The sequence below is a fragment of the Hibiscus syriacus genome, unplaced genomic scaffold (assembly GCF_006381635.1).
Source record: "Hibiscus syriacus cultivar Baekdansim isolate YM2019G1 unplaced genomic scaffold, ASM638163v2 tig00111644_pilon, whole genome shotgun sequence".
Taxonomy (NCBI): Eukaryota; Viridiplantae; Streptophyta; class Magnoliopsida; order Malvales; family Malvaceae; genus Hibiscus; species Hibiscus syriacus.
This window is the reverse complement of record NW_024063144.1, coordinates 230,444-248,542: the sequence shown is the minus strand read 5'-3', so window position 1 is coordinate 248,542 and position 18,099 is coordinate 230,444. Positions and strand designations below refer to the sequence as shown.

Below are 18,099 nucleotides of genomic sequence, written 5' to 3'. Positions count from 1 at the left end.
TCAATTTTATTTTTAAATAAATAGAGTTTTTAAATTGAAATATTTGAGACTTAATTTTTTTAATTTATAAAAAAATAATTTGCGCAAAAAAAAAGTTCCTGTTGGCCACTTTTAAGTCAAGTAGCTTCCATGTTATCTCTACACTTAATAAGCATGGTGTGGATTTATTTTGGTCAAATTCAATGGTTAGTACCTGAACAAATTTTGAATTTATATGTAATTTAAGTTGGTCGATTTTAGTTTTTATACTTTTTTTAAGTTTACAATTTTACTCTTGAGACAAATAATATAATTTAATTATATGGTATAAAAATATCAAATTGGATAGCTTGAAATAAATCCACAACTAATGTATAATAGAGAGACTAATAATAGAATTTAATTTAATAGATTTCACAACTGTTGTTTAGATTAACATTAACATTTTTAAATCTAAAATACAAAACTAAAAACTGATTAACTCGACCATTTTCTCTCTAATAATTAGATAACGTGACTTTTTTATTAATATATGATGATTATATATATTTTTATTAATATTTAATTATGATATGTAATATTTAAAATAAAAAAATCTTAAATTATACACTAACTTTAATCCTAAATTACAACCCCACCCTCATCCTTCCTCTCCCTCTCCACCGTCTTTCCCTCCCATTGTAATTCTAGATCCATTGAAGGTTGAAGGTGAATTTCATCTCCATCTTTAAACGCTAATCCCAATTCAAAGAAAAAACACCAAGAAGAAGAAGCTAAACCGTTATAGCACAATGCAAAAACACATGCACTTTACCTTCAAAGATCAAAGCTTCATCAATGACTTTACCTTTCAAGTGAAGCTAAAATGGGAAATAATCGAGTTGACTCAATTTTTACAGTATTTTCTTAAATGAGTTTTTGAGTTGAGAGTATTTTACGGGTCTACAAAATGGAAATAACCAAAAAAAAATCCTATTGAGATAATATGAAAGTGCAAAAAAAATATATTTTAAAATAATTAATCTTTCATTTTAAAGTATAGCATATGACCTAATTTTTTGAGGTTGTTCAATTTGGGGCAACGGTCACTCGATGGTTTATTGAATTTGAGTTTATTTGGGATTGACGAACTATTTGATTCATGAAGTTTAAGTGATTTTTAGGTTAAATGAACATCAAATTTGTGTTCAAGATGACGAAACCAGATAGGTGAAAAAATTTGGGACTTATTGACGACTATCAATGACGACAGGCGATGACCGACGCAGTGGTCGACACGAATGGTGGTCCGAATTCTAACAGATTGAAAGAGAATGGAAGGAATAAAAATAAGGAAAAAAGGAAAATGAAGAAAATTTTAGATTTTATATAAATGCAAAACGACGTCGTTTTAATAAAAAATTAGATTTGGTAAAAAATTAGATTTTTAGAAACGAAATCGTTTGATGTCATGTCATAACGTTGTTAATTATTTAATAACGGAGTGATCAAAACAGGAGCAATGTTAATGTTCAATCAGTAAATTGAAAAAATTAAAAGTACAGCTAATAAAATAGGAAAAAGTGTAAAGTTCAATGATTGGTGTAATTTACCCTAATAAAATTTCAGGAAAAACTACAATTTCTTAGGTAGAAATCAGTGAACTCAAAAGGAAGCATTTAAGGAAAACACATGCCGCAACTTCAGCAAGTATGCTTGTACTTGTCGATGATGCTGTCAACCTGAAGAGAATCTGAAGGTCAAACTTAACCATAGAGGAACTGTATTCCAGTTCAGGTTTGAAGAATATTATTTATACCTCCACATAGCAGAGAATTCATAAACCTTCTTTTACAAGCTCTGCAATACTCATAAGCATCCAAATCAACAAACAGGGAAAAGCGAGGAGCTCATGGTAGAACTTCATTATACCAATGCCTCCGATTTTTATTTTCTTTCTCAAAATACTAATGTTCATTAAACGGAACACACATTCAATACATATTCGAGTTCACGATCATGATAATGGTATTTGAATTCCAATGAACTAGCATATTACAACAAAAGAAAAAAACAGTAACGTAAAACAAGTTTTATTTCAATTTGAATCTGTCTTCTAATCGTACAAACAGCATAACTTAAGGAAAATTTATGAATGAGATCAAAAGAACAACTCCGAAAATTGTTTCATACTGCACTAGCGGCAAGAATCAGAGGCAAAACGACCAAGAGAAGCCAACCAATGACGACCCAAGTCTCAGAACCTTGCACCCTATTCTGCACGGGATTGACCAGCCCGGGAAGAGAGGATGATACCAACAATGAGTCCATACAATGCCAACGCCTCAGCAAAAATGAGAATAAGAATCATTCCAACAAAAAGCTTTGGCTGTTGTGCATTGGCTCTGCAAATAAATGCAGACAAAAACTGATTCAAACGAGCCACATTCCAGAAATTGCAATCAATCTAGAAAACGAAAGATAAAGCCAAATATTTTGCAATGAAAGTGACGAACTTAAATGTACAAGTAACCAAAAGAAAAGAACAATGATTATTAACACTGTAAATTGAATGCAATTTATATCCACACAATAAATCTGCAGTAATCAGCAACAATGGCAAACTTCTCTGCCAGGACCAGAAAGAACCTTCTAAGAGTTAATTTAATCAAATTGAACGATATTTTGTTTAGCAAGTAAAATTCCAACAAATACGGATTAAATTTCACTCAACCAGAACCTTCATCAAAACTTGCAAGCGAAAAGCCAGCCACATGCTCGCAGATATCACGGCAGAAATACTAACGTACTTCAATCAGTTATCAGCAAAAGACTAAAACCAAATTCCCTTGAAGAATATAGAAGACTAATTTTCTCTAAAATCCCCAATGTTAATTTACCTTAACTATTGTTATCAGCTGAAAAAATCTACACATCGCAACAACAGAGAACGAAATCTGAATCCAAATAAAATAACAATACCTAACTCCAGCGTCACCGACGATTCCAATAGCCATACCGGCAGAGAGACCGGCGAGACCACAAGCAAGACCAGAGGAAAGATGGGCATAGCCATCGAAAAGGTAGTAAGATTTGGCCTTTGGGTTAATCCCAGTGCTAATAATAACCGCGATAATCAACCCATAAATACCTAAAACTCCAGCCATAACAACGGGAACGATCGATTTCATCACCAACTCCGGCCTCATCACTCCCATCGACGCCACTCCGACGCCGCTCTTCGCCGTCCCGTACGCAGCACCCATACCTGAAAACAAAACCACCCAATCGAACAGCGAAATTAGCGCCAATAAAAAAAATCGATTCTGTTGGGGGAGTTAGGGTTAACATTTTACAGGAGAAAACAAGGGCAGCAGCGGCTCCGAGGAAGCCGAAGAAAGGAGCCGTTTCATCGCCGCTAAATGTTGAAGCCATGTTTGTATGTTTTTAAAAAAAATGTTCAAAGACGATTTGAAGAGATTTGAGAAACTTTTGTTCGCTGGCTTTCTCGAGTGATCAAAGGAAGAGAAGAGAAGAGAAGAGAGTAGAGGATTAACGAAGAAGGTACTTGGAAATTTCTAAGTGGATCCCGCGTGAACATGGGTGAGCCATCGCCATACAATTGGCAATTTGGCGTGATGTTAAACGTGTCCTGGCTGGGACCTCATTAGGGACAATTCTCCTTGGAAGAAATGGGTAAATTTTCTTTGAAAAAAGAATCATTTTCTCCTCCTCCTGTAGTACCTTTGCTTACATAAATATAAGTGGACATTTAATCAAAAACAACCTAATTAGTTTTTTTGAGGGACTGCCAACTTTGAACATTAATTTTGCACAAATCAATACAATTAAAATTTTGTCAAAAACTCAAATTACTATAGATTTATATATCACCGGTTTGAGTTCGAAAAAATTATATACACTAAATAGGATAAAAAAATTGATTTACGATAATTCGATAAATATAATGATCACTTTATAATTTTTGAAACTTTAATCACTGAAAATATCATTTTATCAACGTAACACCATCAGACTAATACGAGTGACCCGATCCGATCCGAAGTGTCACATTAGGGCTATCGAAGCGACCCACGGTAAAAATCCAGGAAAAATTAAATTTTTTGCTAAAACATGTAAACTCATAAAACAATTTATAAATAAAATACAAGTTCCACACTCGGTATAAAAATCAAATGTGACACACATGCCCCTAATTATATAAGTATCATACTCACCAACAACGTCGAAGGAACTCCCAATGTTGATGTCGATAATTGTACATGATCTACTCATTAACCTGAAATTGTAAGTAAAAGAGTGAACTTTGGGAAACTCGGTAATAAAGAACTACCAAATGATGCTAAAGGACATGCAGATAAATGACAAGCATAAAAATTTTCTCATTGATTCGAGCATCTTCAGGTTTTTGTGACGAGTTAAGGTTCCACTGATATTTCTTTAGGTAATATACAAATAGCTTATAGCTCAGAGGAAATATTCAAAAGACCAATTTCAGAGATTAAAACAGGCGTCTACTGTGTTCATTCAAAATCATAATAAAATGTAATCATAGTTTAAAATCAGCTGTAGTTATTTTAGTAAAACAAGTTTTTTTTAAATCATTGTAGTACCCTCTGTAACACCCCAAATTTTATCTAGTGACTAAAATGTAAGTTTTGAAAGTTTGGTGGCTAAAGTGTAAACTTTGAAAGTTTAGTGACTAAAAATATAATTTTTAAAAGTTATATATATTTTATCCATGAACAGTTTAGCCTAAAATAAGGATTTTCATGGGAATCAGATTTTCAGTACGGGATTTGTGTTAAAAGTTGTAAAGCGCTAAAGTTCGGTATTAAAATCGGATAATCGGATTAAACCAGAATTTCATGAAAATTTGAAGGGTGTTAGAAAATGGTTGGAAAATTTTAAGGATGTTATAAAAATTGGATAGTCAGATAAATTTGGCTCAAAATAGTGTAATTTTTCATATTTAACTGAACAATGGAATTTTAGTTACTAAAATGCAATCTTCCAAAATTGCATGGCCAAATTAGAAAGTCAAAGCCAAGTTGATTTATTTTTGACCAAGGAATATTTTAATGGAAGATAATATAATATTATTTGGTAATTTTCAAGATTCATTAATGGTATTTTTGTAATTTCTGATTAATTAAATTTTAAATTCAATTAAATTAGATAAAGGACACATGTATTATTCATTAAATACTAGAATAATCAAGACAATTAGCATATTTTCATGTACATTTTTGCTCTTGGCGGAAACTACAAGCTCTCCTAAGGTAAGAATTTTATTTTTATTTTTATTTTTATTTTTTCAAGTTACATGATTAGTTTTTGTATTAAACTATTAGATAGAGAGTTAATCTACATGAAATTTTCTATCAATTAATATAAATATTGCATGGCGAGGATATTTGTGTGTTGAGATTTGGTTATTAGGGTTTAAGGATGGTTTGGTGATCTTGAAGAATTGATGAAGGATTTTTATGTTTTTTATGTTGGTGGTTATTTTTAAAGCATGTATAATGATTAAAATTAATTGTACATGTGTATAAAAGGTTTGGTCATGTTAGGGTTTTGTAAGAATGATGGGCTTTTTATTCAATTTGATGTTGTGATTATTGGAAATGCATGAATTTGATCACATGAGGTTGAATTCATGCGTGAAATTGAACAAAAAGTCCCTCTTAGGTGACATGAAGCATTCGGCCATAGGGAAGAAATTGGGGGGGTGTTGAAAATTTTCCTATGGTTTAGAAATGATATTAGAAGTATTCTATGTGAATTGGAGATTGATTTGGATCAATTTGGAACCTTGAAAGTATAAAAGGGCTAGTTTACAAGTTTTAAGAATTGGGGACATTATTGTTTAAATGTGAGTTTTTGGATGTTCAATGTTAATTTTTAATATTAAGATGTTGGAAAATTAAGATTGGAAAGTTGTTTGGAACCAAATTTTAAAATTTGCAGTGGAATTTAAAAAGTTTAAGAAAATAGGGGATTTGTTTGCAAGTTATTAAATATAAGAGTATCATTTGGGTAAATTATGGTAATGCTGGAAATCTGTATTGGTATGCTGATTTTTGAAACTTAATATTGAATTGGGGTTGAATTGCAAGTTTATTAAATTGGATGGTTAAAGTTGAAAAGTCTAAGACAGTTTAGGGTGAATTTGCAAGCTTTTGAATGGTTTTTGAAAGTGCTAGAATTTCATGTGAATAATGTGATCATAATAGTGAAGAGCTATTATGAATTTAATGGAAAATTGAGGTGAATTTTAGAAAGAATTCAAAATATGTGGTTTAAATGTGAAATTGGAATAAGTTGAGGGACTAAAAGTTGGAATAAATATTTATGGAAGTTAAAGAGTGTTTTTGAGAAGTTTGAAATTTTGGTGAAAGGATGACCTAAGTTTGTATCGATTTAGTGTCGATTTTTATTTTTTTATAGACTTTTATATTTTAAGTTTAAATTATGCTAGTATGATACTAACATATAGTTGAATATTTTATATTATTATGTTATGTTGTCGGACTATGATAAACCTAGCGATCCAAACGACCCGAAAGGAAAGGAAAAAGTACATGAATAAAGAATTAACATATAAAGGTTCGGTAGTGAGGCAAAGGTGAGTGTAATTTATTTATTTAATTATTTTGATTGGTAGTGAGGCAAAGGTAAGTACAGTTTATTTAAGTCAACCTCACATTATTTATTTCAAAGATATGAATTATGTTTTGATTATGGAATTATATTTCTAATATATTTAATAAGTTTTATGAATGATTTTGGATATGAACTGCTCATGTTATGTCTTATGAATATGATTTGAATATAATTCTGATATGATTTTTATCAAATGATTATGAATTGAACTGAAAGTACATTGTATGTTGTATTGAGAGTCAAAGGTACAATTGACATGCCATGAAGTAGAGTGATTATGTACTAATTATGATATATTGAGATGTACTGGTGGGTACACTAGTATATATATATATATATATATGTATATCAATGTGATTGCACTTTGTGTGCATATTGTGATTTCCGATGTGATAGCACTATGTGTGCTTATATGTTCCGATTTCTGATGATGGCTCTCAGATGTTTATTTTGCACACCCGCCTGACTCATTTACCTTATATTCTCTTAAACATACTTTGGACTATAAAAATTAAATATAAAAGTTCTGAAAAGTGTCTAACTGAAAAGGGATGTTGACTGATTATTCTAACTTATATGACTTATTATGATTTTTAAAAAATCATAAGATGAGTCTTTTCAGGTTTTTGATAAAGATACAAATATCTGGTTTGAACTTTCCGAAAGTTTTATATGTGTTATTTTAAATGTTTTTATATTTTCTCACATTTATTATTACTGCTATAGACACCCGTTTTTGTCCGGGTCGGAAAAATATTATTAAATATTATTATTATTATTATTATTATTATTATTATTATTATTATTATTATTATTATTATTATTATTACCTAACCTAATTCTCCATTCCCCATTAAATAAAAACCCGCTCAACCTTCCACCATTCCATGTTTTATTCCATATTTTATTCTTCTACTCATAACAATTATTTTCTTATGATATATATATATATATATATATATATTATTATTACCTAACCTAATTCTCCATTCCCCATTAAATAAAAACCCGCTCAACCTTCCACCATTCCATGTTTTATTCCATATTTTATTCTTCTACTCATAACAATTATTTTCTTATGATATATATATATATATATATATATATATATATATATATATATGTAATATGCTATAGAAAGAAAGAGGAGAGACCAGGGAGAAAAAAAAACATGGGAAGCCATACGGGAGAGGAAAAAAAGCTTATGTGATTGTGCTGGATTTTTCACCAGTGATCAGGGTCTTTGATCAACGTTCTGAAAGGTAAAAAGTTGCGCAGGGCCAACACGAACAACATACTGAAAAATCAGGACGATCGGACGGTGGACGGCGGCGGATCAGAGAAAATAAATCCTAACGGTTTTTGGCCTCTTTATAGTGATGGGATCTCCGATCAATGTTTCGAACGGTGAAAAGTTGCGCATGGCCAACAGGAACAGCATACTAAAAAATCAGGACAATCAGACGGTGGACAAAGACGGATAAGAGAAACTTAATCCGAATAGTTTTTTGTCTTTTTACGACAAACAGAGCCGATTTATGCAAAACCGACTTTAGATCCAAGATGAGGAGGCCAAAACGACTTCCCGGTGAAATTTGGTAACCATTGGCCACCAATGATAGCGGCAGCGGTGGCAGCACGGTGGTGAGGCGACGGTGGCCGGCAACTCATTTATGTTATGTATTTTTTGTATAATTTCTGTTTAGTCCCTAAACTTTTATGCATGTTTTTCATTCAAGCTCATGAATCTTTGTGTTTTTTCTGATTTTAACACTTTAGTTTCCGTTATTTTATTTTAGTCACTGAAATTTTTGTTTTTGCTATTTATGTCCTTTAAATTTCTGTTTGAGCTCTTTTAGCCTTTTACAGTTTCTATTTTTGTTTTACCATTTTAATCCTTTAAGTTCATGTTTTTTGCTAGATCTATTATTCGAGTAGGATAATTTCTTTAATTAATTTGAAGCAAGTTAATCAATATTTAATAAATGGATCATATTTTAACTTGATATTTGATTCAGGATTTCCACCATTACGAAAACATGTAAGCGAAACAGTACCAATTTTGGGCGTTGTGGGGGTGCTAATCCTTCCCACGTGTAACCGACTCCCGAACTCGTTTTAATCGAATCTTTGGTAAACCCAGACCAACTTTTGTCTTAAAAAATAATTTTCTTAAAATTGTTTTTAAAAGACGTTTTTAGGTATTCGACCTACCTAACCCAAAGGTTGATGGTGACTCTATCCAATTTTATCTAATTTAATTAAAATCACCCATTTTCCAAAATTAAAAGTCGTAACTACTTGTAAACAATAAATAATTGTTCCAACCTAAAAACGGTTATAACAACTACCTCATTACGTTGTACTTAAAGCGTGATGGTTTCCATGTGTAGGTTATGATAGAGATACAACCGTACTGTGAGGAGCCTCTCGAGCATCTTTTGAATATCATCTATAATATCAATATCAGTAAGACATCATCGATGTTTCTTTTGACTAGTAGTGACATGTATTATTCTGTTATGAGTCTGCTTTATAAGTTTTGATTAAATGGTTTGTAATAATAAATTAGGACTGTTTATTTTGACTAGTGTAGTTTATCAGTATTTGGTATGCATAGAATATATAATATTATGTTTTTAAATGGTACGAAAATTTGAGTAGATATAAATAGTTTTAAAGTTAAAAATATGAATATTTTAAAAGATACAAAATTTTAAGCAATTATGAATAGTGAGTATTGGTCAGTTTAATGCGACATTTATGACTAATATTTTTAGATGTATATGGGCTATGGGTGACACCCTCCATCCGAAAATTCCATGTGAAAAATCCCAAGGACATAATCCATAAGGACTTACCCTAGACCTCTAGGATCTAGGAGTCCAATATGAATGATCAGAACATAAAAGATTTACCAGCTAGCTGAACCTCAGAGACTCAGAATCCTACCCAATCAATACCCCGATAAAACAGTTTCAGATAGAACCAATAATATCATAAAACAGAAATCAAACGTTAGGTTTTTATTTAAAATACAGAGTTTCCCTTTAACCGTACACCAAATATAGTACCCCAAAACAGGCATACATAAGAACTTACCCTAGACCCCTAGGATCTAGGAGTCTAATATGAATGATCAAAACAGAAAAAATTTACTAGTTAGCTGAACCTTAGAGTCTCTAGACACCTACCCAGACAATACTCCAATAAATCTGATCAGATAACAAACAGTAATATCATAAATCAGGAATTGTACCTCGTGTCAGAAATTAAAAACCAGATATTAGAAATCGTACTTTATATAAATCAGAGAAAACATTTTTTTGTCAATAGGTAACACACTAGACGATCCAGATATTTTTCAAAGGCACATGGAAATTATCAGGAACAGAAAATATGTACTTACGCAAAATTGATTGGATTTTAGGATCGAGGTCCCTATTGCTAACAGATCTAAACATAAAGGTATTTAGGAACCTTTACATCTGAATAAATTAAGATTTCATATATAACCAGAGAGATTCCATTATTTAGACCATAAGAGGTATTTCGAACACTTTGATTTCTATTAGATTCTTAGTAACTTAATCCAATAAGGGTGAAACGATGATTTACAGTATTCAAGATTCATGTCGATTTATCAGGATGTCGGGTCAACTTGAACTGAACAAATCCCATCACTGCCATTCCTGTCAACCACTCAGATCGATACACTTCAAGAATATTCACACTTTAATACTGACATCACTAGTCAAACTGGTCATCTTCAGAACCATTGTTGAACGGGTCTTGAGGAATTGTATGTATTCTGATGGTATTTATTTTATTTATGTATTGCAACAGTCTCCAAGATGAGTGACGTACTTGGGTCGTCTCCATAACCTTTAGGGGTCGTTAAAATATTTAATGCATCACTGGTACTTCCAAAACTTGTCTACAAGCATTTCCTTAAACCATATCATTAGGGTATTTGGGTTATTTAAATACTCGGGGTTATTCTAGTCATTCTCTTTCGATTCAGTCTTATCATATAATTCAACCATTTCGAACCATTTAGACGTAACTGATACCTCGGTTGATTTAGTTTTCAGACTTTTGCTTAGGAACATAACCCTAAGTATGTTTTTCAACTTCGGAGGTAAAAATTGATTATCAGGGGTTATTTTAGTTATTTCGGATCTTGATGTCAATTGATTTACTGATTAATCACTGAACTTGAAATTTACCTTTTTAACGGTCTTACAATTTCTTATGTTAGTTCTTCAAGTGTTATATAGTTTACTAAACTTTTACTGAATTTAATTCAAGTCCAACAATAATTAACAATACAAAATTGTCCAATAAAATTCATTCATGCAACAACCAATATCAACGTTTTCCGTAAAGCATGCAAATAAGAGTAATGTATTACCTCGATTTTTGTATATATCGATCGATCAAATAATCTCCATTTGATCGCCCTTGAACTTTAAGTCAATATCCCATAAAGTCTCGGATACATAGCAAACAAATTTACGTCCGAAACTGGACTTAAACATGAAACTTCGTATCGAATCGAGAGATAAAACATCGAAAAAAACTTACAGGGTTTGAATTTGGTGAAACAAACTTTAGAATCAGAATCAGGGCGTATAAAAACATAAAATAGGAGTTTACAAAATTTTTGACTTTTTGGTCAAATTCCACGACCAACGTGTCAAGGTAAAAGTTAACGGTTTGGTCAACAATCAACGATTCAGGTCAACAGTCAACAGTTAATGGGTTGACTCGATCTGAGTTGACTCGATGGATTGACTCACGAGTTCACTCGGTTAACTCGGTATGAGTAGATTCGATCAACTCAGTCTGAGTTGACTCAGCTTCTAGAAGAATCAGCTACGACAAGCCCCACGCACGTCGGTGGTGCGTGCAACGGCGACAAGGAACGATGAATGACGATCAAACACTTTAGATGCAACCAAACACCAACATCAGTTCATAACCATTCAATATCAAGCCAAAACACGACGAAATTAACAAAGAAAGAACAACTTCTTTCCCTCAACGGTGGACGACGGAGGACACGATAGAAGGGGACAATATCAATCAGAGTATGGTCAAAATGGAGTGGGGAAACACCATGACAAAAGAAGTAACATGGATCGTGAGAGGGGTTTTACTCGTGAGAGGTCGCTGGTCACTCCGAAAGTGGAAATGACGAACATGATGACCTGAAGGAATAGATCGGAGCTCATCATTAGGGATAATATGAAGCACAAAAATAAATTTTTTGAAATTGGGTTAGGCTTAATTCAGATGGAGATTGTTTGTAGGGAATTAAAACTAACATGGATAGGTTATGAAATATTTTGAATATTTTAATCCCAAATAGTAACCTATCTTAGATGGTCATGACTAGTCATACCCTACGTCATGGTTTTAAGGTCTGCTAGCCTCACATTCTCCTTTTTTTTTTCATAGCAGAAGTATGATGGTGGAATTCAAGGCTTAATCCCTGAGCTTCTTAAAACTTTCAAAAATTGTCCTCTAGTTTTTTAGAGTTTTACGTTTTAATCCCTAAAATTAATTAAAATTAAATTAAATTCAAAACCAATGAAAATCGAGGTGTGACAATCATAGTTTAATGATCATTTGTATACTCATCCCTATTATTGTTTACATAGATTGGGATTGTGATATTAAACCATGTTTATAATAGGTAACTAAAAAATGGTAAATTACCATTTAGATTAATTGAAAAAAAATAATGAATTAATTGTTATTTCTATAAATAATTTTATCAACAATTCTTTTTCCCAAGGAAAAATGGAATTATTTTTCCCTTAATAAATAGTCATCTTATGTTATATTTGGTCCCAAGGTTTTACTTAAAATAAAATTGAAAGGATATTATCTTATAATAAAGTAATTTGATTTATTAAAAATAATTTAATTATAATCTTTTTTTCTATACATCGTATCAATTTTATATTTTGTTTAAAAAAAATTATAGATCATATCATTTTTCTATTTTTTTTAATTTTGTTTAGCTGACAACTACACTAATTTTGATATTGGTTGTCAATCGTCGATTTTCTGTATTTTTTTTTAGTTTTTAATAAGAATAATTATATTTTTATGACACATTTTTCTCTGTCTTTGTGGTACATTTTTCGTATTCTTTATCGGTTGTTTGGTCATTCTTTTTATTTTATGTTTTCTCATGATTTGATTGATGATGCCACGAGTTAGATGTCACTTATTTATAATCATGTTGATATTCCCTGCTATGGAGTCTCAGATTGAATTTGGGTACACGATTTTACGTTCGTGGATAGTTTCTCCCGACGCTTGGCTTCGATTTGCAATTCTTGGTGGTCTTTCAATAGTTTAATCTCTTATTATGGTTCATTTATTAATATAGTCAACTTTATTCATATCTATTTTTTGTTCGAGTCTTTTAATTGGATTTTCAACCTTTTTCATGTATAATCCTTAAATGATCTAAAGTGACTGGTTTCAATGTTATAAGAATAACGAAGTTTATTAAAAAAATTGAAAGGATATTATATATAGTTTATAATTTTATAAAGCTTTTATTTTAATTATATTTTTATATTTTATAAGCATTCAAACAATGTATAAACTAATAATAACTATAAAAAATTAAAAAAAAAACATATTAACAAAAATATAGTAGAACCTCTATAATTAATGCTTGATAAATTAATATTTTTTTAAAATAATATTTTTCTCGATCCCGACTTAATTTTAAAGTCTAAATTAATAATTTTAATAAATTAATAAGATAATATTTGTGGCCCCTTCAATATTATAAATTAATGATTCTATAAAAATTACAAATATAACTAGGACAATCAAGTAAAATATGATTTTATTGTTATTTTTGGATGCCTTTTAGATACAAAATCATGGTTGGTTGGTTTTGATTTGGATAGACTAATTAAGAATGTTTGATGATGTTTATATAATGGTTGATTTACTTACCATACATGAACTTACATCAAGTTTTGACTAATACTGTACTAAAATGAACTTTATTTTTTAAGGATTTGTAATATATTTAATTAGTCACATTGTACATGAACATCATTAAGTTAATCAATATAATGTATATATTTTATTCATGAAGAATAATTTAGGTTCATTGAATCAAAAAAATTTCTTTGGTTTGATAAATTATTAATTTATAGTTTAATTAATACCTCGTTAAATTAATAAATTACATGATCTCGATATTATTAATTTATAAAAGTTTCACTATAATTATAAATATTTATTTTAATTACACCCTTGATTACTATATTAATGTAGCCTACCAAAAATAACTTATTTGAAGAAAAAAAAATGGCTGTCCCTTTTTCCCATATATATGGGGTAAGGAGGAGGTAAGAAGTAGGCTACTCCCAACACCAGGTTGTGAGCAACTTCCGTAAGAAACCTCCGAATTATGAAATACCCTCCGTGGGACTCGATCCCACGACCTCAAGGTTAAGAACCTTGTGCTCTACCAACTGAGCTGGATGGTCAATTTCTATTTGAAGAAGAGAACATTAAATTTAAAATTGTTAAAATAAATTTAAGGATTAATTTTGTTATATCTGGTAAAGATTTAGTTAAATTAAATATTATTTGTAGAGGTTTATTAATTGATTGAATATTTTAAAAATAAATGTTCAATCAAGTCTAGTTGAATTAAAAAAATTAAATTATTCAAATTAACGAATCTTATTTTTTTAAATAAAACTTTATTTGAAATTTCTTTAAGTCGACTTAAACTTATAAATTTCGAATTAAATTGTTAAGATTTCTATTTAAATTTAATTGTAAATATTTATAATATTATAAAACTATTTGATTCTAATTTAAATTATATATATATATATGTTTATTTTTTATATTTAATAAAATTATATATATAAAATCGAAAAACTCAGATAAATTTATAAATTAATTCATTAATTATTAAAAGTTTTAAATTATTTGAATTATTCAAACTTTATTTTATAATTTCACTCAGATTTAATTTTTAATCAAACTTATAAGATTATAGCTCAATTCAAGTAAAATTAAAATAGAAATATCAAACTTATAAATCGGGTCAAATTTTACTCATATTATTTCACATTGTTAATCGATTAAATTATAAAAAAACAATACTCGTATTATGTTACCTTACATAATCCAAAGCTGAACATTTATAATATAATATTTCAATAGAAAACTATCATCATCCAAAATAATACTCTAAATATTATTCCTATTCTAGAAAAAGAACCCCATAACACAACGCCGAACAAGTGTTGAATACATACCCGGTAAGAACGTACCAAAGAAAAGCAGAATCCACGTCCACTGATAATCTACCACCTCCGTCTCCAATTCATCCAACAAATACCAACTTAAATTTCTAAAATTTTAACACCAGTAATCTAAAATATATAATACTTTTAAACTTTTAAGAAGTGACTGCTCTCCTCCGCCGCCGTCGACTGAGTACATCTTGATCATACTCAAGACATCAAATTTGGAATATTGGGTTGTTATTTATTATAGAGATTTTCATACATCCGAAAGTCGCTTCTTCTCCATTGCAGATCAAAAGCACAAACAACCTCCCACTATGGAGAAGATCAAAAGCACAAACAACCTCCAACTATTTTCGTTATACATTCATATATATACATATATAAAAACTTCAAAACTTTCTACAACTTGGTGCTACGCAGTCTTCTTGGCCCTTTTAGCGGAGGCTGACTTGATGGATTTAGGCTGCTTTGGTTTTGCAGGAGTTGATTTCTTCTTAGCTCCAACCCTCTTTGCCGGTTTCTTTGTAGCCTCTGCTTTCTTCGGCTTCGCAGCTGGCTTCGCTTTCTTCTCTGATTTAGCTTTCGTAGCTTTTTTACCAGCTTCGGAGAGCTTGTAAGAGGCCTTGATCTTTATCAGTTTGCCTCTCGCAGTAGAGTTTTTAAGCTGAAGAGCTAATATTTTTCGAAAATTCGCTGGAAGAACCGCCTTGTGCTTCTCTTCCATGTACTTGGCTATTGCGTACGGACTCGAACCACTCTTCTCGTTCAAAGCCAGAATCGCCTCTTTTATCATCTGCACAATAAAAATTAACAAACCGTTAATCAACTAACAAAAACACCACAGACAATGATTAAAGGGATAAGAAAATACCTGGAAGTAAGGAGGATGAGCAGCGGATTTTAGTTGCCTAGGCTTTTTCTCCTTTGTAACCTTCGGCTTCTTCTCCCTTGGAGCTTTGGGTTTCTTCTCCTTCACAAGCTTCTCCGCCGGAGGCGGCTGCTCGGTGACCGGAACTTCAGGTTCTGCTGTGGCCATCGGTGATCACAAGTGACAATATTTTAACAGAAACAAGGGAAGAGTCTAGAGGAACGTTTTTGCTTCGGTATACCCCATGGAACTGACACTAGGCGGAATTTATAGCGAGATGGGATTTGTGTCATACAAGAGTGTCATTGGTTGATTAAATTTCATGGGGATTGCAGACGTGGACTAAGAATAATCGAAGACGTACACGTGGAAGAAAATCGAAGCGTTTATTTTGTCGGCTATTTTTAAGTTCCCAAAACGGTGTAGCTTCTTGCAGCATCGACGACGGTAGGGCCTGGTTTTGTTGTTTCTAAATTCCACTAGGGTGTGTTTTCTGAGTGATTTTTGTGGCTTCCAATGTTTGGGATTGCCTTTGATTTTGGACATGAAAATTAAGTGAGATCGTAGCTAAGAAAGAGTTTAATACAATGTGATTAAAATGAAGTGAAATGGTTCAGTTTACGGGTAATCTGAAGGTGTTAAAGAGAAACGGTCTATTTCATTATTTTTTTTCTTTTTAATATTTTATTCATAAAATTTAAATACATTTGATTTATCAAACAATTTGTTAAAAATCTAATATTGTTTTTTAATTATTATTATCAATGATAATATAAACTTTATTGTAACCAATAACCGAGAAAAAATATTACAAATTGAGTTAACTTAAAAAAAATGATTATAGTTAATTAGATATATAGATACAAAGTTTCTCTAAAGAAAAGGGAATAAACTACACATTCAATAATTATCAATTTTATTTCGTTTTAGTATTTAAATTTTTACTTTTTTAAAATTATGTCTAACATTTACTTTTTTATTTTATTTTGGCTTAATAGAAGCATTATATGTGGTATCTTTTTTATAGATAAATTGCATCATTCATCACTCAATTATCTTCTCACTCCTATTATGGTCGCCAAAGTTTATTTTTTTAATTTAATTACTTAACTTTCAAATTTATCCTAATTTAATCAAGAGAAAATAACCTCAGTGACCGAAAATACCTTATAATATACGATTTTAACCAACTTTTTTTGGATTTGCCAAAATGACCAACAAATTCGCAACACGAACTCCAATTTCGCATCCCAGTTTCTAATTTCGCAACCCAGTTTCCAATTTCGCAACCCAAATTATCAACTATCAACTTAATAAAGGTATGTTTTTCTCTAAGTTAGTGATGATATCTAGTTTATAGCTCGTTTGTTTAGTAAATTAATTTACAATTTGTAGAATAAAATCATCTAATGTTGATCATGTTTGGATAGATTTGTGTTTTGGAGGGTCATGGGAGAATGTTCATAGTGTTTTACAATATGTGCCTTTACCCATGAATCTTCAACTAAAACTGTCATTAAAAAAGTTAACTTATGAAACTCTAATGTTACGTGTTGCAAAGAAATTGAATTTAGAGCCTCTAAGTGGATTTAGGCTATCTTATCAGAGAAAATGTAAAGTTTATTTGTTAACCGACAATGAAGATGTTGAACGATTCGTTTCTTACATTAGTGTTTCGCAAGAAGATGATGTTACATTGTATGTTGTTGAACCTAGAAGTAGTGAAGTTGGGTCAGTAGCGGGTAGTAATCAACTAAGTTCTTCAACCCTAGTTTATGGTGCTCACAATGTACAACGTTGTTATCAACCTCAAAATTTAATGGTTTCACCACATTTCCAATAACAAACACAATATCAAACACAATCTCAAAACTCACAACCTTTTCCTAATCCAAATCCCAATCAACTTTCAGTACCAAATTCCGGTTTTCGTATTGACCAGTTAGACGATTATGAGCCAACAGAAAAAATTATGAGTACTAGTCAGTATTCGAAATTTGATCTTGGTCAATACCCGGACTTTGATCTTGGTCAATACTCAGATTTTGATGATGTGATGGAAGAAGAAACAGACCCTGCATATAATGATTTTGATATTGGTCAATACTCGAATTTTGATGATGAAACACCCGCTGCCGAGGAAGATTTTGTTGATGATAATGAGGAGGAAGTTACAACTATGAATGAACATGTTGAACATCCATTCTGTAATTCATATAACCCTGAAGAAGAAAAAGAATAAGAATAAGTCCCCGAAGAAAAGAAAAAGAA

At 31.0% G+C, this 18,099-nt stretch overlaps 2 protein-coding genes across 3 annotated transcripts; both read right to left on the bottom strand.

Moving 5' to 3' along the window:
• Positions 1 to 2,038: 2,038 nt before the first annotated feature.
• LOC120166676 (V-type proton ATPase subunit c2) lies at positions 2,039 to 3,495 on the bottom strand. Of its 2 annotated transcripts, XM_039175910.1 has the most exons (4): positions 3,315 to 3,495; positions 2,941 to 3,226; positions 2,201 to 2,363; positions 2,069 to 2,161 (listed from the first exon to the last, which is right to left on the bottom strand). In XM_039175910.1, exons 1-3 carry the CDS (start codon positions 3,391 to 3,393, stop codon positions 2,231 to 2,233), a joined length of 498 nt encoding a protein of 165 aa, XP_039031841.1. In that variant the 5' UTR covers positions 3,394 to 3,495; the 3' UTR covers positions 2,069 to 2,161; positions 2,201 to 2,230. The 2 variants fall into 2 exon arrangements, with proteins under 2 accessions (XP_039031840.1, XP_039031841.1); XM_039175909.1 differs by having other exon boundaries at positions 2,039 to 2,363.
• An 11,682-nt stretch (positions 3,496 to 15,177) lies between these two features.
• On the bottom strand, positions 15,178 to 16,081 carry LOC120166754 (histone H1-like). Its single transcript, XM_039175964.1, has 2 exons — positions 15,832 to 16,081; positions 15,178 to 15,753 (listed from the first exon to the last, which is right to left on the bottom strand). The coding sequence occupies exons 1-2, from the start codon at positions 15,994 to 15,996 to the stop codon at positions 15,373 to 15,375; spliced, it is 546 nt and encodes a 181-aa protein (XP_039031895.1). The 5' UTR covers positions 15,997 to 16,081; the 3' UTR covers positions 15,178 to 15,372.
• Between the last annotated feature and the right edge of the window lie 2,018 nt (positions 16,082 to 18,099).